General features: G+C 37.7%; 1 protein-coding gene across 3 annotated transcripts in view; it reads left to right on the top strand.

Annotated features, from left to right (window-relative positions):
* The window catches only part of LOC150104992 (uncharacterized), a 768027-nt gene that overhangs the window by 86452 nt on the left and 653914 nt on the right, over window positions 1–27661 (top strand). For all 3 annotated transcript variants that reach the window (XM_090395452.1, XM_090395451.1, XM_090395453.1), the window contains exons 2-3: window positions 25816–25938; window positions 27232–27423. In XM_090395452.1, the coding sequence (XP_090251578.1) occupies window positions 25816–25938; window positions 27232–27423 (315 nt within the window). The remainder of the gene's footprint in view (window positions 1–25815; window positions 25939–27231; window positions 27424–27661) is intronic.

Below are 27661 nucleotides of genomic sequence, written 5' to 3'. Positions count from 1 at the left end.
AAATTAAAACACTATGTTTATTTTTGAAGTAAAACTTTAATTCCAACATTCTAAAATGTTATTTTTCTTGCTTTTTCGCTAACAAAATTGTGGGTGACATTGTCGAAGTCTGTTTTATCACTCAGTTGCTGTTCTATAGACAGTATGGCAAGATTTCTTAAACGCAAAGTGCTACGCCCCTGAGTAACCCCCCTACCAACTTTTATGTCTCTATCATATCATCCCTCTTCCTATTCACTAGACTCTATAAATTGCATCTTCTCAATCCTTCTTCATATTCAACATTCCAGAGATTAGAAACTACCTTAGTCAATTGCCTCTGGACCCTTTCCAACATCTCTTCATTCTTCATCCTTTTGAAAACCAGGTGACCAAATCTGCACACAGTAGTCCATATGTGGCCTAATCAAGATCTTAAACAATGGAACCAGAATCTCCTTATATCTACAAGGCAGTATCCTCTGCATCATATCAGTTTTACATATTATATTAATATTGTTTTAAAATTTATTTTTAACAGTCTGGAAACCCTGCTATACATACCAAACATGGAACTTTATCAAAACTCTTCATGCCTCCAATAAGCAGGGCAGTTGTCTCACACTGGGTAATGAAATTCATTTCCATCTGAAATTAGTTAGTCATTCTGATATGGTGGAAGGGTTTTCTGCCAGATAACTCAAGTTTTTTTATCTTTTAAAAAAAGACTTAGGCTCATATAGTGTCAAAATTTCAAGTTTTGAAAAGCAAAATTTTAAGAAGTAAATTTTATCAGAAGGTGAGATTTCGCAATCATAATTAATGATGCAACATTTGCTGCTGTGAACATTTTTGGTTTTGGTGAGTAACAACAAGAAAAACAAATGAACATTCTGTATTCTTGCATCCTTACTAGTTATCAAATATTAGTCAATAGATACTGAATACATAACCAGAATCAGGGAGTTCCTGGAGAATATATGGACCTTCTCCAGAAAATATACCACACTGCAACAACAAAAATCCAACTTCACACGAGTAGCAATAAAATAACAATTGAAAAAGGGGTCCAACAAGGAGACTCTATCACCCAAATCTTTACAGCAGTCCTTCAAGAAATATTTAATAATATAAAAAGGAAAAACCTTGGTATTCATTCATTCATTTCGTATGGTGATTCAATAGAGAAAGCAATCTCCCTATTGTTTAATTCATGTATAATTTGTAAATAAATGTGTTTTAATTATTTGTTAAAAGAATACTGCCTGATCTTTTATTTTAAAATGGCACTGTTCTTAAATAAATCAGACTTGTGAGTGGGAAATAATTTAAGGCAATAAAAACGCAGTTCAGTTACTTACGAACCACGACTGTTAAAGTAAACATTGATAAAAGAAACTTCGCTCGTGAGAGAGAGAGAGAGAGAGGGAAATCTACCGGAAGTTTTATTTAGTCTTATGCCAATTAAATGATATATTGGTGGCGCAGTCTGACAAATAAATTTCCAGTATTCATAGGCATTCGACTAGTAAATAAACTAGTAAATGGAAGGTAGATAATCGCAGTACACAGTAGAGTAAATGAGAAAGGATAAGAGAGAAAAAGTGCATTAGAGTAAAGCTATAAAGAATTAGGAAAAGAATAAAGATATAAAGTGATATTACACATATAGGCAAAATAAACAGAAGATATTACAGTGGGATAATTGAGCGATTATTGTACATTATAAAAAAGAATGGATAGGTGAAAAGAGTTCAAAATACAGTATAATGAATTGGGGGAGTGATAAAATCAAAGTAATTAAAATGAATAAAAAAAGTATGATAACAGATGCTGTTATTTTTATCAATCTCTTAATTCTTTGATTGTTTTTCTTTGAGTGAACTTAAAATGTTTACTGTTCTGTACCAATATGATTCATAATAAAGACTTAAGTATATCTCAAATATTTATCCACCTCTAAAGATAATTAATATTAATGGTTCACAAAAATACAAGGGTGCCTGCTGGTTTTGGTGATTTGGATATAAACTATTCAGTATCTTCTTTTTCTTGTTTTCAGCCATTTTCTGTCCACTGCTGGATGAAGGCCTCCTTCAGTTCTTTCCACCTTTCTCTCTTCTTGGCAATGGTTGACCAATTTTTCCCAACAAAATTTGACAATTTATCACTCCACCTTTTTTTAGGACATCCTAGGCATCGTTTCCCTTCTTCTGTAATCCACTTCATTAGTATGGTGGTCCATCGCTCATCTTCTCTTCTGGATAGATGTCCGGCCCATTTATATTTCAGTTACTTCTGGTGAAGAATGATGTCAGTGATGCGAGTCTGGTTTCTTATCCAGGTGTTTCGCTTCTTATCTTTTAATGTGATGCTTAGCATCAACCTCTCCATTTTTCTTTGAGTTGTTGTTAATTTATTTGCCAGTGCTTTTGTTAGCGACCAAATTTCACAACCACATGAGATGACTGGAAGTATACACTGGTTATACACTGGTTAAATGTCTTCCTTTTTAAACAGAGTGGGACATCATTGTTTTGAAAAACGCTTTTCAATTTTCTGAATGCACTCCAGGCAAGTTGAACTCTCCTATTTATTTATTTCCTTTTGGAGTCCACTGTTTAGATCAATGAGATGATCTAAGTATGTATATGAAGAGACTCTTTCCAAGAAATTGTTTTCTATTATTATGTTATTCGGTGTTACAAAATGATTAAACATGATTTACATTTTTTTTCTGTTTATTTTTAGACTGACTTTTCTGCTTTCACGATATATTTAGTATCTGCATATCTTAGGTGTGTTTAGCTTCTGTTATTAATATTTATAGCAAGGTTGTCCGCACGGTTAGCCTAGTGGCTATGCACTTTGCAACCATATGCCTGGGAAAGGAGTGTCCTAGGTTCGATTGCCGTCGACGAGGTGAGAGCTTAACGATCTTCCTCAGCCATAGCAAAGGTTAGCCAGTCTTGGGCATGGACAGTACATTCCCCCCCCCCCCCCCCCCAGTTTATCTGGGTTTTTTCATCCTGCAAGCAGGCAATCTGGCCCTATGAACACTTAAGACAATCCCTCCAGCCATAGGTCTGAATTGTCAGCTATGCCAGTCCTGAGCCAGGATAAAAATAGGGGCATTGAGGTGGTGCTGTACCTCCCCGTAAAATGGAGCTCACTGTTCTTAAATAAATCAGACTTGTGAGCGGGAGCTCACAAGTCTGATTTATTTAAGAACAGTGCCATTTTAAAATAAAAGATCAGGCAGTATTCTTTTAACAAATAATTAAAACACATTTATTTACAAATTATACATGAATTAAACAATAGGGAGATTGCTTTCTCTATCCATTTATAAAATCTTTAGTATAAATTAGAACCTTTTTACTTTAACACTAATTAACTTCTTTAACTCACAATCTTATTTACTCTCCGCTTACAAAATTCAACTTATTAAACTTCTAGTTTACTTGCAAAGAGGTTAGCTAACTCTCTATGAAGTTATCTTTACAATTTTTATATCAACTTCCAATATGCCAGTCGATTCTCTTAATGACACTTCTTACTGCTATTAACCAAATTCTTAAAAGTCTTTCTATAACATACTATAAGAGGAATTGTACAAAAGTATGGAACTTACAAAGGCTCATATCGCCCATTCAGTCAAAAAGTCTTGCACAAAAAGTTCTAAGGCAATTCTTTTATCTCAGATCTTGAGCTTCCTCAGGAATGTCTGTCGTCAGTAATATCTCATCGGGAAAATAGCGGGCTGTGGACTGCAATATTCATTCAGCTCCGACAAAAGTTGTTCTCCCATGGCGAAAAGAAAAAGTTCCAAGCTAAGCTGCCTCGGGTAATTTACATCGGCTTTCCTCCTCTGCTTTGCTCTCCGAGAATGCCTGGACAACTGCTATCTCCAATTGCTCGAACTGCTGCCTCCAAGCAACTGAAACTGCCGCCAACTCTCAACCGGGATCTTTCTCTCTCTCTCTCTCTGAACTCTGGAAGCCTTTCCTTCTTCGGCAATGTCTTGAAGCCCTCTCTCTCCCCTGGAAGTCCTCTCTCTCTCTCTCTCTCTCTCTCTCTGGCCTGGAAGCTCCTCTTTCTGGTGACAGACTGGAACTGGGAAGCCCCTTATGCTTGGCTCAGTCCCTTTTATTTTGCGATCTGGTGACCTTGCACTTAGGGTAGTAAACCCCAAAGAATTTGGCATGACTCTTTTATCTTCTTTTAAGTTTAATCTGCTCTCTTTGTTCTCCTTCGTGCAATCTTTTGATCGTATTTTGCCAGGTGCAGAAACTTGTCTCTAAAACTAGTGGACCTCTTTGATACTTTGCTTCTCTTTTCGCGGTTGTGGAAACCTCTCTAAACCTAGCAGCACTCTTAGATACTATTTTTAAAGGTGTTTGTGCAGTAAGCAACTCTTATATACAAAACTAGTAAACAACTTTTCCTATGCTCTTACACATAACTATATACATATACAAAGTTCCCCTGGGAAAGCATTGCCTTTCTTTTTGATGTTAAAACAGTAAATACATTCACTTCCCACAGGGTTAACTACATTAAAATTTTGCAAAATATACATAGAAACAAACAAGGTTATTTACAGTTCTCATGGGATTTGATTTTAACAAGTCATTTTAAGATGGACTTGAGACTTGTAAACTTTTTTTTTGATCAAAATAGACGGTGCCAAATTAGGACTAGTTTTTTGTATTGTCCATTACAATTTTAAACCATTCCCAGTAATAACTGATTCTTAATGCTTCTATACTGTAAAAAACTGTTTGTATTCTGAAAATGCTAGATATAAAACCAGTAATGTATTAGCAGCTTAATAAATAAATATGTTATTTATTTTTTTTTTTGTGTTGCACATCAAACAACAAAAATTAATGATTAGAAATCACTCTATTTAACCATCAATCAGTTATTGAGAGAGTTAACTTCTGGCCAGTGGTGGCCAGTGAAAATTTTAAGTGGGGGTGCTGCATATACAAAAAAAAAAAAAAAAAAAAAATTCCTAATCAGTAACGAATTTATTAATAAATAAATTTACATATTAAAAATTGCTTTATTAAAAATATTTCATCCTCACCACAAACAAACAAACACCAATAATAAACATTTCGTATCAATAGCAATGACAAGCACAAATGAATATCGACATTATTAGATCGCAGTGCATTTGTTTCGTGTAACAATAATTGAAAAAATATAATTCTTTTCATATTTTCAACAGTGACACTCATCATAATGCGGCCTTGTATCTATAATAAATAAATAATTATATGTTATTTTAACAAAATAAAATAAGATTTACAAAAAATAGTTCACCACGCACATGCACCAATAACAAACGTGTCATATCTCACAGAAATAACGCACATAAGCATACTAAAGATACACTGCCATTTGAGCAGTGTGAAAATGATGTAACGTGCAATGACAAGCGCAAACGAATATCGGCGTTAGATCACAGTGCATTTGTTTCATAATCTAAAGTGTTAATAGAACAATTTCAATTATTAACTATTCAATCAATATTGAAATATAAGCTGTAACCTTTAACATGCTGTATTGCATTTATATAATGTTGTAAGCATTGTTATTATATATAAACACAAACAAAATTTAATTTTTTGATTTTTTTCCCTTGGGGGTGCTGCAGTGTCGCAGTGCTTATGTACGGGCTGCCACTGCTTCTGGCCTTCCTGTTATATTTCTTTATCTCATAGAAAGTATTTCTTGGTTATAAAGTAACTAAGTAATCATACTTACTGAGTGCGAAATTTAAGGATGTAAGCGAGAGTATTACAGTGCAAAAACAGAGGATGAAAGAATTAATAGTTGTGCCAGGTACGAATAAATTGAAAGGTGATAAATTTTTTATGAGAGAGGACTTGAAAATATTGTTAAAGGTAGCGAAAGAAAAGAGTGACAGAGTTAGAATGGTGAGTCTGTTGCCACGGTATGACAGAGAGGAGTTTAGAAGGATCGCAAATGACATCGTAAATGACAAATGACATAATCGCAAATGACATTATGCGCAGGTTATGCAGACAGTGTGTTGTGCAATTCGTGGATGTGTGGAATGAGTTTGATGGACGAAAGGACTTATACAAGATGGATGGTCTGCATTTGAATGGACTTAGCATGCGGAGACTGGAAAAAGTGTTGCTGAATGAAGTGAAAAATGGATGTGCAGAACCAGGGAAACAAGAACTACCAAGGAGGGGGGGGGAGTGGATATGCGGACATCAGTGAGACAGTTGAGTGTAAGAATGTATATAATGTACCCTAGCCAGCACTAAGGACAAAAAATGGGAATGGGACATTTAGAATAACACATTAAGATAGGGGTGGGACAAAGGGATCACTGCATTTCATGTATACTAATGCCAGGAGTTTTAGGAACAAGAAGGAAGAATTTTTGGCCTTGATTGGCTCTTCCTGGCCACAGGTTATTGGCATTAGTGAAACATGGCTGACGGAAGATGATATAGTTAGTGGGATAGAATGTGTAGGTTATAGTGTGTTTAGGAGGGACAGAGAGAATAAATTTGGGGGGAGGGGTGTTATTGGTGATAGCTAATGAATTGTAGCCAAGGAGAATTGAAGTTGTATCACAGGATAGTGAAAAGAGCTCATTTGAGTCTATTTGGTGTGAGATTGAGACTGGCAGAGTAAAATATACAGTTAGGTGCTGCTATAGACCATGTGATAGAATAGATAGTGGAGATAGTATGCATAAACAAATTGATGAAATGAGTGGAAGGAGGGTAATTATTATGGGGGATTTCAACTATGGTAACATTGATTGGAAGGAGGAGAAGACACATGTGAGGAAGTAAATGGATTTTATTCAATTATTAAGGGATAACTATCTGAGACAGAATGTAATTGAAAATACTAGGGGTGTGAGAGTGCTTGACCTGGTAATAGCATCTCAGAATTTGATTGTAATGAATATGGCTATGTTGCCACCTATTGGTGAGAGTGATCATAAGGTCTTGACCTGGGAGGTGGTGGCTAAAGGTGGGGAATTTTCGATTAAGACAGGGTATATGTGGAATTACCGTGCTGGCAAGTATAACAAGCTTAGGAGATTGCTTGGATCAGTGCCATGGCATGTACAACTGCAAGGGCTGGACGTCGATAGAGCATGGGAAGTCGTCAAGGAGTATTTACAGGAGGTTATTGCTGATTGTATACCTAGTCTGAATAGTAAAACAAGTAGGGGTTAAATGGATGAATAACACCATTAAGCTTGAGCTGCCTAAAAAAAGAAACAACTGTGGAGGGAATTTAAAGAAAGGGGTGACCTGCAGGCACACGAACAGTATAAAGCAGGCCAGAAGGGTAACGAGTATGGTAAAAAAAAGCAAAAGCGGATTATGAAAGCAAACTAGCTATGCAAGCAAAAGAGAATCCCAAACAGTTCTTTCAATATGCTGCAAGCAAGAAAAAACCGTACATGGCAGAATGACGATGGTAAGGAGGTCACTGAATCAGTCGATATAGTGGAGTTACTGAGTGCGCACTTTGCAAAAGTATATCATCCAGGTGGTGACATTGAAGAAATGAAGGAACCATTAGTTTATACGGGAATTTTGATGAATGACGTGGAGGTGAATAGTCTATTACAGAACCTTAATGTGAGTATGTCTGCGGGATTGGATGGTATACGAGCATGGGTCTTGTGTGAAGCGGCTAAAGAATTATCAGTGCTCTTGACCATGTTGTTTAATCTGAGTTCAGGTCTGGTTTAGTCCCGAAGGTGTCGAAAGAGAGGAAAATAGTTCCACTGCATAAAGGAGGATCCAAGACTACTGTTGCAAATTACCGACCGATCAGCATAATCAGGAGTCGTTGTCAAGGTCTTTGAGAAAGTAATCAAGGGAAAAATACAGGAATGGATTGATGAAAATGAGATACTGTACAGGGGGACAGCATGGCTTTGTGAAGGGTAGATCATGCCTCAGTAACTCATATAACAAGGTGACGGCTGAACTGGATAAGGGTAATGAGTTTACAGTGATACTGCTGGACCTGGCAAAGGCGTTTGACAGGATACCACATGGAATTCTAATCTGTAAACTACAACATATGGGAATGGATATTGGGTTGGTGAGATGGATAGGTGAGTGGTTGATGGAGAGATATCAAAGAGTAGTTTATTCAGGAGTAGAGTCCTAAAGACAGCCTGTCACTAGTGGTGTGTCGTGGGATTCTGTTCTTGGACCACTGCTGTTTAATCTGTTCATTAACGATATAGGGAAGGATTTAAGTGGAACAGTTCATTTGTTCGCTGATGATGCAAAGTTGGGTAGGGCGATAGTGAATGCAGAAGATGTCAAAATCTTGCAGGATGACTTGGATAGATTGGAGTTCTGGGCTAAGGTGAATGGATGTCAATTTAATGTGACAAAATGTAAGTTTATGCATTTTGGGGTGAATGGATGTCAATTTAATGTGACAAAATGTAAGTTTATGCATTTTGGGGTGAAAAGATTAGCAGCAGTATACCACACTGGTGGAACTGTACTCCAGGAGATTGATGAGGCCAGGGACTTGGGAGTGTTGGTGGATAGGGAGATGAAGTTTAGTGGGCACATTGCAAAAGTAGCTAAATCAGCTCATCAACTCACTTGGTTGTTGAAAAATACCTTGACGAGCAGAGACAAGCAAGTTATTGTACCTCTGTACTGAGCCTTGATAAGACCTCATCTCGACTACTGTTCCCAGATTTTGTCACCTCGGTTCCTTCTTGATTGGGAGGAGGTGGAGAGGATCCAGAGGCGAGTGACTAAGATGATAGCAGGTCTATGGAATGAACCATATGAGAATAGGTTGAAGATTTGTGGGTTGCAGAAACTAGTTGATAGGCAGAAAAGGGGAGATATGATTGAGACATTCAAATTGCTAAAGGGATTCTATAGGATTAATTCAGAGGATATTTTTGAGATCAGGACTGGTGGTGGGAGAACTAGGGGACACCTATGGAAGCTGGGCAAGAGTGTGGTTAGCAGTGATATTAGTGCTGGGTTCTTTACTTTTAGAGTGATAAATGAGAATGGAATAAGCTGCCAGAATATGTTGCAGGTGCTATGATGGTGAGCGAGTTCAAGGCAAGGTATGATAGATACTATGAGAATGTCATATAGTTGTGTGGACATGATGTTTAGGGCCTCCCTCGATGAGTCTAAGGACTTCCTGGAGTCGCCCGAAATAATAATAAAAATAATATGAATTATAATACTGGATGTGAAATATTTCTTGTTTTTAACCTTTATTCAAGTATGAATAGACAAATGTTTGCATGTGAAGTAACATCACGACTAGGCTAGCTACCTATATGTATTGGAGGAGATGATTTCACATCAAATTGCTCTTATATTCCATAATGTATAGCACACTTCCTTTCAGATGAAGTGTGGTATGCGTTAAAGATAATAGTCACTACCCAGACTGGTTGTAAGCTTTTTAGTATGAAGGGTCTCCAAACACTTCATGAATGATCGAATAGATCACTCTAAGCCTCACTGACCGATCTGAAAAGATCAATGTAAACCTCATAATTACAAAGATCATGCTAAACTCATCACTCAGAATAAGATTCTGGCCTTCCGTTATATTTCTTTATCTCATAGAAAGTATTTCTTGGTTATAAAGTAACTAAGTAATCATACTTAGTTACTTAAGTTACTTTACTTTACATACTCTGCCTGGTTGTGCTGAGTAGTTAGCATGTCTGCTCTCCAGCCAAAAGGCTGCTGGTCCGAATCTGCCATGAGCATGGATGTTTGTGGTTGTTTGTGAAAATACTAGTGGTAGTTGTTGGCAGTATATGGCATTGGTTAGATGATGAAGGTCATTTGTGGAGTGGTGGAGACGGCATGTTGTAGAGTAGGTGCCCTCCCTTGATGAGTCTTTGGACTCCCCGGAGGTGTTACATAATAATAATAATGATCAGTGATTCTTTCAGACAACAGTGTGTGCTTAATCTCGACTCTGCTCAAATTAGGCCAAATCTCACCCCCTAGCTAAACAGCAGACTTAGCTAGTGGCCAGGAGGAACCACTTTACTCTTAGCACAAGCACTCTCCAGAACAACTTACTTGATCAAGTTGAGTTTTTTGATATCATGATTAATTAATCTAATGATCTAACTGGACCTAAAAAGAATGTGAGGACGGATATCAGGAGTCTATTGAGAAGAGTGAAAGATAACAGTGTAGTAGGAAAGGTTGTCAGTGTTTTACTCAGGTATGATGATGATGATGAGTTGCAACAGAAAGCTGAAATCATCATTGCTTTGCTAGAGGAGCTGTATGAGGAGAAGAGAGTGGAGTTTGTGGATGTATGGCATTTGTTTGAAGGAAGAATGAAATTATACATGTGTGATGCATTTAAATGGTTTTGGAGTGAGTGTGCTGGAGAAAGTGTTGCTAGAAGAAAGTATAGTGTGCAGAAGTGCAGTGTGTGATGCATGCCAGATATCAGAAAAAAGAGATAAAGGTGATTTGGCAGGTGTAGTGGGAAAAGTGTAGTGTAGCAGGTGTAGTGGGAAAATCACAACTTGGATGGGACTGGCTATAGACTTAAAATGAACTGCTGTGTTTGTTTACAAATGCCAGAAGTATCAGAAATAAAGGGGATGAAATGATTTCAGTGATTGAGTTTATTCACTCCCAAATCATTGGAATAAGTGAAATATAATTGAATGAAGATGATATCGTAATGGGAATAGAAATGGAAGGGTACAGTATTTTTCATGAGGATAGAAAGGGCAGGAATGGGGGGGGGAAGTAGTGCTGCTGATGATAGCAGGGGAATTAAGTCCACATAGGGACGTGGAGGTTGAGAGGAAGACGTATTTTTAGTTGGATGTTGCTATAGGCTTGAAAATGTGGAAGGTGGTGATGAAGAAATGTATAATCAACTTGGATTAGTGAACAATGGAAGGGTAATTATTATGGGTGATTTTAATGATGGTGGTATAGATTGGAATGAAGAGATAGCATTTGGGAATAAGGAAAATGAATTTCTCGAGTTCTTGAAAGATAACTATCTCAGGCAGCACGTAAAGAAGGGCGTGTGAGGATCAAGAGTTCTAGATCTCATCATTTCATCAGAGGATGTAATTTTTAGAGGGGTTTCACATTTTTCTCCGGTTGGTGAAAGTGATCATGAAGTAATCACCTGTGTTGTGGCTAGTCATATGCAGACTTTTGTGAGGAAAAGATATATGTGGAATTATAAGGCTAGTGATTATGACAAGCTTAGGAGACAGCTTGGAGCTATAACATGGAACAAGAAGTTGAGCGGTAAGGAAATAAACTGCATGGGAACTCACAAAGAAATATATAACAGCATCAGTGTACGAATGTATTGAAAAGGCAAAGAGGCTAAATAGGTAGGTGTAAAATGGATGAATGTGGAGCTTAAGCATGAAATCTGGAAAAATAAAGTACTTTGGAGGAAGTGCCAGATGAATAATGGTAATAATCAGTCACATGAAGAATATAAAGAACAAGCCAGGAGAGTGACTCAGTTTACTCAGTTAGTAAGTAAAACAAAATTAGAGTATGAGCAGAAATTGGAAAATCAGGGAAAGAAAAACCCTAGAGAGTTTTTTAGATATATGGCAAGTAGAAGGAAGAATGATCATGGAAAGATAAATTTAAGGGATGAAAGTGGTAGAATGGTAACTTCTGCAGAAGACGTTGTTGAGGTATTCAGTGATCAATTTATAAAGGTGTGTTTCATCCTGATCAGGGTGGAATCATGAGGAAATCAAGTGTACAGGACATAGGAGAAGATGGCTTAATTATGGGTGAACAGTCAACCACAGGTTCAGACACTTGGTACATGTGCTAGGTCAAGTGGCCAGTGGTGCGAAGCTACCATCTGTGGGATTATGACTGAACGCCTCTAAGGCAGAATCCTGTCTAGCCACTGCAAAGATACCATTCGTTCCTTGCGTGTTAAAAGGCAGTGCTAGCTGGAGTCGCTTTTGTACTGTCACGGTGTGATCGCTCTGGCGATGAGGCCACTAGAATGGAAGCATCAAGGCAGCCTTTGAGACTATGCGGCAGCTGCTTCCTATGCCGCGCCATTCAAGTATGACGTGCGGGCACCAAATCGTCCGCAGATGACCTAGGTACTGGTCTGGGTGTCATGCTTAGAAGAGCAGCCACCATACTGCAATCTATTGAGACTCATCCTCTGACCTAGCATAGACTCATCCTCTGGCCGAGCCACACCATTCAAGTGTGATGTGCAGGCACCAAATCGTCTGTGGACAATTTGGTGCCCGCACATCACACTTGAATGGTGTGGCTTAGGAAGCAGCTGCCGCATAGTCTCAATGGCTGCCTTGATGCTTCCATTCTAGTGGTCTCATCGCCAGAGCAATCGCACCGTGACAGTACAAAAGCAACTCCAGCTAGCGCTGCCTTTTAACGTGTGCGAGGCACGAACAGTATCATTGCAGTGGCTAGACAGGATTCTCGGAGGATGAGTCTCGATAGATCGCAGTATGATGGCTGCTCTTCTAAGCACGACACCCAGACCAGTACCTAGGTCATCTGCAGATGATTTGATGCCTGCACGTCACACCTGAATGGTGCAGCGTAGGAAACAGCTGCAGCATAGTCTCAACGGCTGCCTTAATGCTTCTTAGTGGCCTCATCGCACCGTGACAGTATGAGAGCAACTGTGGCTAGCACTGCATTTTAACGTGCGAGGCACGAACGGTATCGTTGCAGTGGCTAGACGGGATTCTGACTTAGAGGCGTTCAGTCATAATCAAACAGATGGTAGCTTCGCACCACTGGTCACTCAACCAAGCACATATACCAAGTGTCCGAACCTGCAGTTCCTCTCGTACTGAGCAGGATTACTCTCGCATATTTGAGGAAATAAATAAACTTGATGTCAATAAGCCGATAGGATTTGATTGCATATCACTACGTATCTTAAGGGAATGTTCCAGGGAACTGGCAGTAGCATTGACATGCCTGTTTAATAAGAGTCTTACAATAGTACAAGTTCCAAGAGAGTGGAAGGAGGATAAAATTGTTCTACTGAATAAAGGTGGTGATAAGGCTGTAGCTTCAAATTATAGTCCGGTCTGTGTATCTGGAGTTGTGGCGAAGGTCCTGGAGAGAGTAGTGAGGAACAGAAATGGGTTGAAAACAGCAGTATTCTTAGTGAAACATGATCTCCCCCTAACAAACCCATGTTGATAACCACTGAGAATACTGCTGTTTTCAACCCATTTCTGTTCCTCGCTACTCTCTCCAGGACCTTCGCCACAACTCCAGATACACAGACCGGACTATAATTTGAAGCTACAGCCTTATCACCACCTTTACAAAGTACACCACTGTATATGCATCACTCCTGTCCAAGGTACTTATGTACTATAACAAGGTGACAAATACCTTGGACAGGGGAGATGCATATACAGTGGTGTACTTCGATTTTGCAGAAGCTTTTGATAGCTTGCCACATGACAAGCTCTTAAATAAATTGAAATAGATGGGATTGGATAACAGATAACAGGATAACTGTGTTGGATCAGTGACTGGCTGTCAGATAGGTATCAGAAAGTTGTATATGGGGTGCAGTATCCCGAAAGAGAGAGGTTACGAGCTGTGTGTCTCGAGGGTCAGTTTTAGGGTCATTGTTGTTCAGTTTGTATGTTAATGATATTGGGTTGGGTTTAACTACTGATATCCAGCTGTTTACAGATGATGCAAAACTGGGGAGAGCATGCCTTACAAGAGGACTTGAATAGATTGCATAAATGGGCAGATAAGTGAACTATTAGTTCAATGTTTCAAAAGTATAAGGTTTTGAGATTTGGTAAGCAACGATGGGATGCAAAGTACACACTTGGTGGGGAAACTTTAACAGAAGTACAGGAGATGAGAGATCTGGGAGTGATAGTGGACAAGAATCTGAATTTCAGGTTGTAGTGGACAAGAACCTGAAATTCAGGGGCCACATTGCAGAAGTTGTGAAAACATCACATCAGATAATTGCAGTGATGGCCATTGTATAAGGCCTGATCAAGGCCTTTTACAATGGCCTTGATCAGGCCTCATATGGATTATTGTGCACAGATTTGGTCGTTGGGTTTTCATGGTGACGAGGATATGTTGGAAAGGGTCCAGAGAAGATTCACAAAGGTAGTCAGTGGAATGTGGAGTACGAGGACAGATTGAAAGAATGTAAGTTGCAGAGCCTCACGAATAAGGAAGAACAAGGGGGATATGATTGAGACATATAAACTGGTCAGGGGTTGTTATTGGGTAGACGTGAAAGAGATTTTTCATAGAATGGGGTAGTGGAGTAGAACAAGAGACCATTGCTGGAAAGTGCATGAGGAGGGTGTGAACAGAGGAGTGAGGTGCAGGTTCTTTGCGTGGAGGGTGGTAGGTGAGTGAAATGCATTACCTCAGTGTGTTGTGGATGTAGAAACATCAAATCAGTTTAAGACGCGGTTGGATGAGCATTGTATGCAATGGTGTGTGTGTGTGTGCCTCCCACGATGAGTCTCTGACTCCATTGAGGTCAAATGTTAATAATAATAATAATAATAATAATTCACAAACAACACAAGACACTAATAAGAAAATAAATAATATATTTACTTAGTTGCTGATATTTGTTGGATTTTGCAAACAGTTTGCACAAACAATTATGCTATCCAGCACAACAACATGGTATATATTAAAGACTAACACACACAGAGCCAGAGCTATCTGTTCCAATGATGCTGCTTTTACTACTGAACTCGCGTATCTTTTCCACAGTTTTTTTAGCCAATCACTACAATCCCCAGAAATAAATCCCCCCCCTCTACAAAATCCCTCTCTTCTTATGTGATAGCAACAGACCTGTTACTATTCTATACATTCAAATTGCTTATGAAAAGATATCCAGATTGCTTAATAAATATCAGCTTACATACTACATTTAAACCACATATCAAACTGGCAACCTTCATCCATTCAACTAAGGACAAACTCTCTCCTTTTTCACATTCAGGAGTATATGAAATGCCCAATATTTGTGACCTGACTTACTATTGACAGAAAGGAAGATCTGTTGACATCTGCCTCAGAGAAAATAAGAAATTATTATTATTATTATCATCTGACCTCCATGGAGTCAAAAGACTCATTGTGGGAGGTCCATATTCTCTCAGTTTAAAAGATTATCTAACCGTACCTTAAATCCATTCACAGTTTCTGCACTGACCACACTTTCAGGAAATTCATTCCACTTACCAATTACTTTCCATGCAAAGAACTTTCTTCTTACTCCTATGCTGACACCTTCCTTATATAGCTTCCAGGTATGGTCTCTTGTTCTACTCCTGTCTCCTTCTACCCTAGGAAAAGTTTCCCTCACATTCATCTTGTAACAATTCCTCACCAATTTATATGTCTCAGTCATATCTCCTCTCCTTCTTTCTATTCACAGTCCTCTGCAACTTGCTCCTCAATCTCTCCTTATATCTGACATTCATAGACCTGACACTGACTTAATAAATCTTCTCTGGACCCTCTCCAGCACATCCTGATTCACTTGACATCCAGGCAACTAAATCTTCACACAGTAGTTTATAGGTAGCCTGATCAAAGCCTTATACAAGGGGAACCACACATCTTTGCTTCTGCATGTCAATGTCCTTCTCATTATTGCCATAATCTGTTCTGATGTTCTTACAATTTTAGCAATGTGATCTCTAAACGTCTCTGTCCATCATCACTCCCAGATCTCTCATCTCTTCCACCATCTTCAAAATATCCTCATTAATTGTATACTCTGTATCCCAACCTAGCCCACCAAATTTCAAGACCTTTCACTTTGTAATATTAAACTGAGAGCTCCACTCACTTGCCGACTAACATAGTCTGGTGATATCCTCCTGCAACATCTGCTTTACTTCTCATATTTCTTCCCAACTTTGCATTATTGGCAAACAGCTGCACATCTCCAGATAAGCTAGTCCCAATGTCATTAACATATAAGTTAAACAATAATGGTCCCAAAACAATCCCTTTGGCACTCAAATAGTGACCTTCCTCTTTTGCGATACCACTCCTCCACACATAAAGTCAATCAGCTATCCAATTCACTAGTCTCTTATCTAATCCTATCTGTTTCATTTTGGCTTTTCAAAGGTCTTTGAAAAATCCAAATATACCATTGTATATGCATCTTCTGTGTCCAGTGAATTTGTCATCTTGTGGTAATATGTAAGCAGATTGCTAAAGCATAACCTCCCCCCCCCAACAACCCCCATGCTGATATTCATAAAGAATCTGTTATTATTAACCATTTCTGAATCCTAGTCCTCATCAACTTCTCTAACAATTTAATAACTCCAGACACATAGATTGGCCCATAATTTGTAACCTTAGTTTTATATCCCATATCCCATTTTTTTCATACTCATTGCAAATTCATTGGGACTTATTGCAAGACTCATGTCAAGCAGGTGTGCTAAAGGTGCTGTTAATTCCTTACAGCATTCCTTCAAGATATGCGGCAATATATTTTCAAGTCCTACTGGCTTATTAACAACTATTATTTTTTCAGAAAATTACAACGTATAGTCAGAATTAATTATAATAACTTTTAATTAGACTTTTGATATTTTGGCAATGTTGCATTGCCATCTTTAGTGATTGTAAACAATGATGTGTGCATGTAGCCACTCACTTGGTAAATGAGGCTGAAGAAAGACAACCAAGGTCTGGTCTCAAGTCCTAAACTGTACCTCCTAGTGGGCTAAATTGGGTGATCTTTGCTATTGGACTGAAGATCTGAGAATGAGCGCTTCCCAAATTTGGGGCAGTTTCATGAACCGAAATTTGTTAAGGTTTGGAAAGTTTCTCAGGGCTGAGGCAGATCAAGGAATAGCCTCTCATATTTGTATTTGCTGCTGTGGAATTGAGTAGCTGTAATGGTAATAAATTTAGTTTAATCCTTTATCCAAGTGTGAGCAAACAAAGTTTGCACCTGAAAGTATCTTCAGGACTGGGATAAGGTGGTGCAACACCAGGGCGACTCCTTGCAAAGGAGTCACCCTGGTGTTGATAGTAGCTTGCTCCACCTTTGCAAGGAGTTTCTGGTGTTGTACCACCTTACCCCAGTCCTGAAGATACTTTCAGGCGCAAACATTGTTTGCTCACACTTGGATAAAGGATTAAACTAAATTTATTATATTCTAACCAAGTGAAAAATAAACTTTCAATAGCTGCAATGGTGGAACTGGATGTAGTCCATGTGTTCTAGGACACATGGACTACATCCAGTCATAGGCCAATTTGCAACTGCAAGGGACTTGGTAGACACCTTGTAGGTCTAGGGAAAGTGGCTGGTCTTTGGTGGAGCAGATAAGGGATGCTAATTTTTTATGAGGTCTGTAAGTGGTTGTGAGGTTGTATTTATTTAGGATTTTTATTAATTCTTTGGGGCACATCCAAATAAGATGAATGATGGTGACATCATTTAGTACTGAAAGACTGGGGAACATTAACATTTAATGTTCCCTAGAACATTAACATAACATTAATGACTGTTATGACTACTGTGTGAAAATACCCGTATTTCAATCTCATTTATGACATGAGTAACCTTTATCAGGTTTTTTCAAGCAAATGGTGAGTTAAGCAGTTTCTCTATAGTGGTGGTGGTGGAGGTTATTTCCTCTTGGAAACTTGTGTTTTTCATTCCTCAAAACAGGAAAACTGGTCAGAAGAGCATACATAATATACAGTCATAGAGCACTATGGAAATACAGAATAACCATCTTGTTTTGTCAGATTTGGTTTCAAATGTCTGCATGGTAAATTGTGGGTCTATGCATGAGCATAAATCAGGAAGCATGACTACTATTATAGCTAAAATGGACAACAGGAAAGTGAATGATGTCTATTAAAAATGAAAACCTCTATCCCATCCTTTCAATTATCTAACTGATCTGTTTGTTTTGAGCTGTTTATTCTTTCATGAAAGTGTCAAAAGGAACTAAAATATATTATATTTGTATTAGGGGTGTGTGTGTGTGGGTGAAATAACAGAACTTCGTCCATTCTGTTTCACAAACCCGTAGTTTTTACCTTGTAGTGCATACCTTAATACATTTCTGCTTGCTTTTGGACTTTGAAGATTTTCTTGCGAATTGGTTAGCTTACATAAATTGTTAACTTCATCATTTTCTTCTACTTTAGCATATGAACATAAGGTTTATTTATACATACAGTGGAGATGAATGCATTTTTAACAAAAATATTGATATTTAAACATTCATTATCTGTTAAAAATTCTATGTATGAGGATGGTCTGAAAAGTTCTCAGCCTCGACCATAGATGTCAAAAACTATCGGCAAGATTTTTTTTTTCTAAGTTGGTACATCTGTCATAAGCATCCATGTGAAATTGCAAGTCATTCTATCAAGTAGTTTATTTTATAAAGCTGTCAGAAGCAAAAGTGTTGTCTGTATCCCTTGAAATGGATAAAATTGAGTATCGTGTGGTTATAAAATTCTTTGTAAAAGAAGGTTTAATGCAAAAAAGAAATTCATTCGAAGTTCATAAAAGTTTATGGGCACTCCTCTCCTTCGTTTTCGACAATTAAGAAATGGGCTGCTGAGTTTAAATGTAGCCGTACCAGCCTTGAAGATGATCCACATGAAGGACATCCAAAAAGTGTAACAACACCAGAAACCATTGATCAAGTGCACAATATTGTATTGGATGACTGGCGAGACAAAGTGTGTGAAATTGCTGAGACTATAGGCATTTCAAAAGAACATGTAGGATATATTTTGCATGAAGAATTACATATGAAAAAGCTTTACGAAAGATGGGTGCCACCACGCTTTCTTACAGTAAATGAAAAATACACTCACATGAAAATCTCTGAACAGTGCTTGGAGCATTTCAAAAAGAATAAAACTGATTTTGTGCATCAATTTATTACTATGGATGAGATTTGAATTCACCATTACACACCAGAATCCAAACAGCAGTCAGAACAGTGAACAGAAGCCAGCTGTTCAGCGCCAAAGAAGAGAAGGTCGGTTCCATCAGCAGGAAAGGTCATGGCATCGATGCTTTGGGATGCTAAAGGCATTTTGTTTATTAATTATCTTGAAATGGGTAAAACAATAACCGAGGAATATTATTCCGATCTTTTAACCAGACTAGATGAAAAAATTCGTGAGAAAAGGTTCGGTTTGCAGAAGAAAAAAAAATCGTCTTTCATCAGGACAATGCACATGCCCACAAAAGTATTTTGGCAGTGAGAAAATTAAGGAATCTGCACTATGAATTGTTGGAACATCCACCCTATTCTCCAGATTTGGCTCCCTCTGACTTCTATCTCTTCCTAAAACTAAAACTCTTCCTTGCTGGTCAGCGTTTTTCTTTGAATCAAGAGGTAATTGCAGCTGTAGAGGGGTATTTTGCAGATCTTACTGAGAACCACTACAGGGATGGGATAATGGCACTGAATCATCACTGGAATAAATGTATTAGTCTTAAGGAAGATTATGTTGATCGATAAAAATAATTTTGAAATTATAAATTCGTTTATTGATTTTTAGGCCAAGAAGTTTTCAGACCCTCGTAAAGTTTAAGAATGATGATTTTAGCAAACTAGTTTGCATTGTTTTCTATGGGCATGATCATCAGGCTGATGGAAGCAGTAGTTTATACAAGGAAGAACTGTAGAAAGTATTTTACCTTGGGTATAATAAATGTTAAAGATACCAAGCTATTTTAAACCTGGTTTTACTTCATTTCCCAAGTAAGCAAACAAATAAGTCAAGTTTGTGCCTGCAAGTATTGCAAGTCTAGCTGATCCCACATGTAGTGCAAGTCAAGGCAACTCGTGGTAAAGGTGGTTAAGCTCTGATCACTATTCTTAATATTCACCCTTAATGCAAAGCACATCTCCTGGAGGAGATGTATGATGCTATGTATTAAAGGCAAAGGGCCACTACCCACACTGGTTTCGACCTTTATTGAGGTCTCATCGGTGGGAGCCAGGCTAGAAATACCAAGATTTTATTACTTAAATATAAAGAGCCAATAGGCTTCATTTCGGCGATATAAACATTATTTAAATTAAGGGGATATTAAATCCCACATTGTTTTAAAACTGAATAAGAAACTCAAAGATTGGATTCAGAGAGTTTCATACCGAATATAGTAAACTATAAAAGTATCAGCAATTACTAGCATGAGCTAATGCAAGTAGTCCTAGTACGGAGTACAATCTCAGGCAACTCACAGCAAAGGTGGTAAAGTTCTGATCGCTATTCCTGGTATTTTCCTGTAAAAACACATTTCCTAGGAAATGTATGCTGTTATTACATTATGGTTGGAGTTCACTACCCAGACCGGTTTCAGCTTTATGAATCTGTCTCTAAAAATTTGGACGATCCCTAGGCCACTCAATTGGGCAAAAGACCGTCCATCTCAGCGTTGGCTCCACTCAGTGATGACCTTCCACCCACCACCACCACCACCGAGCAGAACCGCTCATATTCCGAAGAAAAGCATTCACTGACAAAGCCCCTCAACGGGCCGTGCCGGAAAACACTTTCCCTGGAGACTCAAATTGCTCCCTTAAGGCAAAAACCTTAAGAGAGCGAACTCATTATAGCCTCCACCGGTTTCAGCCTTATGAATAAGTAAAGCCGTCTCTAAAAATTCGGACGATCCCTAGGCCACTCAATTGTGGGTGAAAGACCGTCCATCTCAGCATTGGCTCCACTCAGCGATGGCCATCCTCCCACCACCACCACCACCATCGAGCAGATCCGCTCATATTCCAAAGAAAAGCATTCACCGACAAAGCCGCTCACTGGGCCGTGCCGGAAAGCACTTTCCCCGGAGACTCAAATTGCTCCCCCTTAAGGCAAAAACCTTAAGAGAGCGAACTCATATTAGCAATCTCACCGGTTTCAGCCTTTTTTGAGGCTTCATCAGTGAGTAGCTAGACCAAATTAATACCAAAGGGTATAGTGAAAAGAACTTATATACTCTGCTATACGAGTTGTCAAAAAGGCGCAACCATTAGGTTACTTAAATATAAAGAGCAAATAGGCTTCATTTCAGTGATATAAACATTATTTAAATTAAGGGGATATTAAATCCCACATTGTTTTAAAACCGAACAAGAAACTCAGAGATTGGAATCAGAGAGTTTCATGCCGAATATAGTAAACTATAAAAGTATCGGCGATTACTAGCGTGAGCTAATGCAAGTAGTCCTAGTACGGAGTACAATCTCAGGCAACTCGCAGCAAAGGGGGTAAAATTCTGTACGCTATTCTAGGTCTAGCTACTCACTGATGAAGCCTCAATAAAGGCTGAAACCAGTCTGGGTAGTGACCTCCCACCATAATGTAATAACAGCATACATTTCCTAGGAAATGTGTTTTTACATTATGGAAAATACCAGGAATAGCGATCAGAACTTTACCACCTTTGCTGCGAGTTGCCCGAGATTGTACTCCATACTAGGACTACTTGCATTAGCTCATGCTAGTAATCGCCGATACTTTTATAGTTTACTATATTCGGCATGAAACTCTCTGATTCCAATCTTTGAGTTTCTTATTCGGTTTTAAAACAATGTGAGATTTAATATCTCCTTAATTTAAATAAAAAACAAGATTTTATGTTTCATATTGTCAGCTACAGAGTGATTGGTTGCATCTGTCATGGTATTGTGTCATTTTCAGCTCTTTGGGAATGTTTATAAAATTTATGTTCTTACTGACAGGAAGTAATGCATTTGGCTGTGAAAATAAATATTCAGAGTAGTTAGCTAAGCTCCAGTTTTTTGGACTCCAGTTTTTTGGACTCAGATCACACACCTCTTCAAAAATATCTGTATCCTTTAGTGTTCAGATGCAGAAATCTTTCTAGAAGTAGTCCTGTTATTATTCTTTTATTGATATCCTTAACTTTAAATTCAGAGAAAGAATGCTGCATGAGAATAGTATTTAGTGTTTGCAAAATTTAAATTTAAAGAAAGACTTAAAAAAACAAAGTAGCTTTTTAATGTACAAATAGGTTTATGAACTTTTTGTTATTCCTTTATTTGTAACTCAGATTTCTTTTATTTTGTAAAATATCAAGATGAAAAACAGTAAATATAATATTTGAAAGAACAAACATAATAATGGAAGGGACAAGTTTATTATAGAAACATTCATGTAATTCTTTAGTCACACATGATTATTATTATTATTACTTAACCCTCCCCCCCCCCATGGAGTCAAAGACTCATCTAGGAGGTCGTTTTATCAAACACACAGCTCATCAAAACACACTCAAAATCTCTACAGACACCATACTCTCAGGCAAGGCATTCCAATCATTTGCAACTCTGCATGAAAAAAACCTGCTTCTCACTTCCCTACTCACACCCTCTTTATACAGCTTCCAGGGATGACCTCTGGTTCTCCCCTGATCTCCCACTATTTTCTGTAGAACCTTTCCAGCATTGATCCTATAACAACCCCTTCCAAACTTGTAGGTCTCTATCATATCTCCCCCCCTTTCCCCTGTTCACTAGACTCTATAAGTTGCATCTTCTCAATCATTCCTCATACTCGACATTCCAGAGGTCAGAAACTACTTTAGTCAGTCTCCTTTGGACCCTTTCCGACATTTCTTCATCCTTCTGAAAACCCGGTGACCAAATCTGGGAACAATAGTCCATGTGTGGCCTAATCAAAGCCTTATACAATGGAATAAGAATCATCCCACTCCTACAAGTCAGTGTCCTCTGCATCATTCCCAGAAGCCTTTGTGCTGTCTTCACAATTTTGGCTATGTGTCCCCTATATTTCAGATCCTTTTCCACTATCGCCCTCAGATCTCTTATTTCCTCCACCTCCGACAATATATCCTCACCAAGCATAAATTCTGCATCCCATTTTTGTTTTTCAAATTTTAAAATTGGAAAATTTTAAAATTTGGAAAAATTTTAAAATTTTCCCATTTTAAAATTTGTTCTCATTTTATGTTCCATTTTATTTTAATAAAATGGGAGATTTTTAAAATATTTTAAATATTTTTAAAATATTTAAAAAATTTTCCAAAATTTAAAATATTTTGCAACATCGAACTCACATCCCCATTCCCGTGCCCAATCACTCAATTTATTCAAATCTTGTAAAGCCACAACATCCTCTACATTCTTCATGGTTCATCCCAACTTTGCATAAAAAACAACTCCATCCAAATCTTCACCAATATAATTAATATACAAGTTAAACAGCAATGGTCCTAAAACAGACTCCTGAGGCACACCATTAGTAACTTTCCATTTCCTGGATATCGCTCCCCCCCCATACACAACTTGTTCATACCTATCAGATAGCCAGTCTCCAATCCATTGCCCCAATCTAATATTCAACTCCATCCACTCCAGTTTGACTATCAACTTATCGTGCAGTAATCTATCAAAAGCCTTTGCAAAATCTAAGTATATTACTATGTATCCTTCTCCTCTATCCATGGAAGCAGTCACCTTATTGTAATAAGTAAGTAGAGTACTAAATCATGACCTCCCTTTAGCAAATCCATGCTGTCCATCAAAGATAATACCATTATTGTCAACCCAATTCTGGATCCTAGTTCTCACAAGCTTCTCCAACAACTTAATTACAACACCTGACATACAGATAGGCCTATAGTTCAATCACCTCCTTTATGAAGTGGCACAATCTTGCCCACCTTCCACTCCTTAGGAACTTGTTCGAGTGCAAGACTCATATTAAAAAAATATGTCAAGGCCAGCGTCAACTCCCTGACACATTCCTTCGGAATATGTGGTGATATACTATCAAGTCCCAGAGCCTTATTTACATCTTACTTTGCTAGTTTGCTCAGCTCCCCATATTCTTGTTCACTTACAGTCAGTCTTTTTACATACTGTCAGTCTCTCTTCCCATCATCAACTGCTCTCAATCTCTCCATGAAGTCACATTCACGATTGAAAGACCTTTATGAACTGCTCATTAAGTATCTCCACCACACCTTCTGCAACATCTGTCTTTATACCATTTTCTCCAGTCAATCCTTCCATAATCATTCTTTCTTTTGCTGGCTACATATCGAAAGAACTCCTTAGGATTCTTTTTGGCTTCATTAGCTAACTGCTGTTCATACCTCTCTTTAGCTACCCTCACCAACGAAGTCACCTGCCTTGCCTGGTCTTTGTAGTCCTCATGGAATTGGTTATTTCCACTACCCTTATGCAGCCTCCACAATGCCCTTTTTCTCTGTATTGCATGCTTAATCTCTTTATTCATCCATTTCACACCTACCTTATTAAACCTTCTCACCCTTGGAATACATTTAGACATTGCATCTACTAGATAGTTTTTGAACCCCCCCCCCCAAAAAAGCTGCATTGATTTCTTTTCTAGGTAACTCCTCATCCCATGCTACAACTTCAAGCTGTCTCCTGAGCTCTTCATAATCACCCCCCCCCCCTCTTATAGTTCCACATATACCCTTTTCTTACAGATATCCTCACACTGCTGGCAACCACCCAGGTAATCACCTCATTGTCACTCTTACCAATTGGTGGGTGATTTGACACTTCATTTATAATTACGTCTTCTTATGAGATGACCAAATCCAAGACATTCAATCCTCGTGTGCCCTCTCTTACATACTGTCTGAGGTAGTTATCCCTCAAAAACTCAAGAAACCGATTTTCTTTACTTCCAGTTGCTATCTCATCATTCCAGTCTATATTGCCATAATTAAATTTGCCCATAATGATCACCCTTTTCTTATTTAATTGGCTAATTTGATTATACATTTCATTATCACCACCATCCGCATTCCTTGGTGTATAACAACATCCACCGAAGTATTTGAATCCATTCACCTCTATCTCACACCATACTGTCTCAAACCACTGGCACTATTTCCCTCTTGCATCTGTACTTTGTATGGACATAACTCTTTCTCTATCATCAATAGCACTCCCCCCTCCCTTTTTACCTCTTCTATCCTCATGAAACACATCATTTCCTTCCATCTCTATTCCTGTCAAGATGTTGTCCTCATCTAACCATGTCTCACTTATTCCAACAATTTTTGGGTGAACAGACTCAATTAGTGTAGCCATTTCGTCTGCCTTGTTTCTTACACTTCTAGTATTTGTATATAAACACAACAGCTCATTCCTGGATCAAATTTCAACATGCTGTTGAAATTTTTGGTTTTCTCCTCTTTTCTCTTCTTTCTCTTCTGGGACCTGCCTACATCGCAGGCCTGTGTGCTATACCACTGATTATACAATTGCAGATTAATGATTGTCTCTCTATGAACAAAACTGGGTTGGGTGTTAATTTTCTCTCATGGATGGACAGCATCTTGATGATGATGATGATGATGATGATAAAAGAAATACTCTCATTTGTAATGGATATTTAGGAAAACTTATAGTAAACTCAGCTGTTTTCAGTATCCAAAAAAAAGCATGGCAATGACATAATTTCATATAAAAGGACAAAACCAATAGTATAATTGCTTGTAAACTGTAATTTGCATTTTGTATAAACGTTTAATGCTTAAATGCATTTATGTGTAATTTAAATTTATAATCATTTTAAAAAAGTTTGTTTCTTTCCCTTTTAAATTCTATCTCAAGTAGAAAAATTTTAAGTAAAGGTTGTTCAAAATAATTAGAATTTGTTCTCACAAGTTTTTCTCTTTTTTTATTCATTTAAAAATGAAATATTAATTTTAATACTTCACATTTCTTAGAGTAAAGAATGGTTACAGCTCAAAATACAAGAAATGCATCCTGCAATGACAGATATTGGTGATACATTAGAAGCAGCAACAGAACTCTTTCAGCAGCATGAGCTAGTATTAGAAAAGCTTCAGGTAAGAATAAAATATCAGAAGTGCATTAACATTTCCTTATGACAAAACTGAAAAGATCAAAATTTTTTGACTCGGTTTGTGTAGGATTGCTTGAAGAGGTGTTCCTAGATTTTATTTAGTTCATATATAACATATATTCTTATTTGTACACTGTACCAAATGGCATTTTGCTATGTGTCAAGTAGGAGGAAAATTAATTGCAGATGGATTACTTTGCTGAATGGAGATGGGACTCAGGCAACAAATGCATATGATATAGTTGAGCTATTTAATGATTACTTTAATAAAATGGTCCATCCCAGTACAACAGGCTTTATTCTTAGAGAGACGAGAGCTGTTAGAAGTGAATGAACAGGATGTACTAAATGATATGAATGAATACACTAAATGTCTGTATGGCAAGGAGACAACATGGGCTTTCATCATGTATTTTAGGAGAATGTGTTGTAGAACTGACTGTGTCATTAACTTGGCTGTTTAATGAAAGTCTTGCATTGGGACAAGTTCCTGGAGAGTGGAGGAGGAGGTTAAGATAGTGGCATTGCATGGAGGTGGAGAATAGAGGTATCAAACTCTAGGCCTGTTTATATTTCTTCTGGGGGGAATTGGTAAGAATCTGTATACAGAATTGGGCAGATGAGTACAATATTATTTATGAAGGCCAGTATGGATTTGTTAAGGGGCACTCTTGTTTTGCTCATCTTGTTACCTTTTACAGCAGAGTAACAACAGCAGTGGATGAGGATAAGACATATACTTTTTTTTTTCTTTCTGGATTTTGCAAAAGTATTTGACAGGGTGCCACATGACAAGTTGAACCATATGGGTTTGGATATCAGGTTAGTGAATTGGGATTGGTAAGAGTTGTTTGCAAATCATGTGAAGTTCAGGAGGGTTATTAGTAATAGTGCTGATGTTTTGGCTCCTCAAAAAGGTTTGAATAAGCTGGAAAGATGGGAAGAAGTGGAGGAAGTAAGGGATCTTTTGGGGTGATTATAGATAAAATTTGAAGTTCAGAGTACATATTGCAAAGGTTGTGAAGCCATCTCAAAAAATTAAATTAAAGTTCCCAAGAAATTAAATTCTTTAAATTGAAGGTGTCAAGAAATTATATTCTTGTTTAATCTTTTATCCAAGTGTAAGCAAGGATTAAACAAGAATATAATTTCTTGGCATCTTTAATTTAATTTATACCCAAGTGAAAAGTACTTTCTACAACTATTTCAATAACTACTAATTATTGATTTCAAATGTCTTTCATGATCTTATTTCTAGCAAATTTTTTTTTTCTAGACAAAACAAAGTCCAGTAGAAGAATTATTACGTCAAGCTGATGAACTTATTTCCAATCAGAAACCACGAGCAGAAGTTTATTCAGCTATGGCTGAAAACCTTGGTATAGCATGGAAGGATCTTAATGCTCAATTAGAACAGAGGCGTCAGATCTTAGAACAGGCTGTTGCATTTCACACTAGAGCTAGAGAGGTAAGAACTATTATTTGCAAACTTCTTTATGTTAAAAAAGTTTCTGTACCATATATTAATAATATTGTTGAATTATATAATTGGTCTTTTAATGAATTGTTAGGTGACTAATTGTTTCTATCACTATACATACAAGTTAACACAAAAATAGAAAACAAATAACATAAACATGAGGTTACTAAATAACTTAATGAATTGACAAAGTATTTAAGAATATAAATTAAATTAAACTTTAATG

Source organism: Typopeltis vanoorti, chromosome 7 (assembly GCF_054136105.1).
Source record: "Typopeltis vanoorti isolate ZY-2024b chromosome 7, IOZ_Tvanoo_1.0, whole genome shotgun sequence".
In the NCBI taxonomy this organism is placed as follows: Eukaryota; Metazoa; Arthropoda; class Arachnida; order Uropygi; family Thelyphonidae; genus Typopeltis; species Typopeltis vanoorti.
This window is presented reverse-complemented; position numbering and strand designations above follow the sequence as displayed.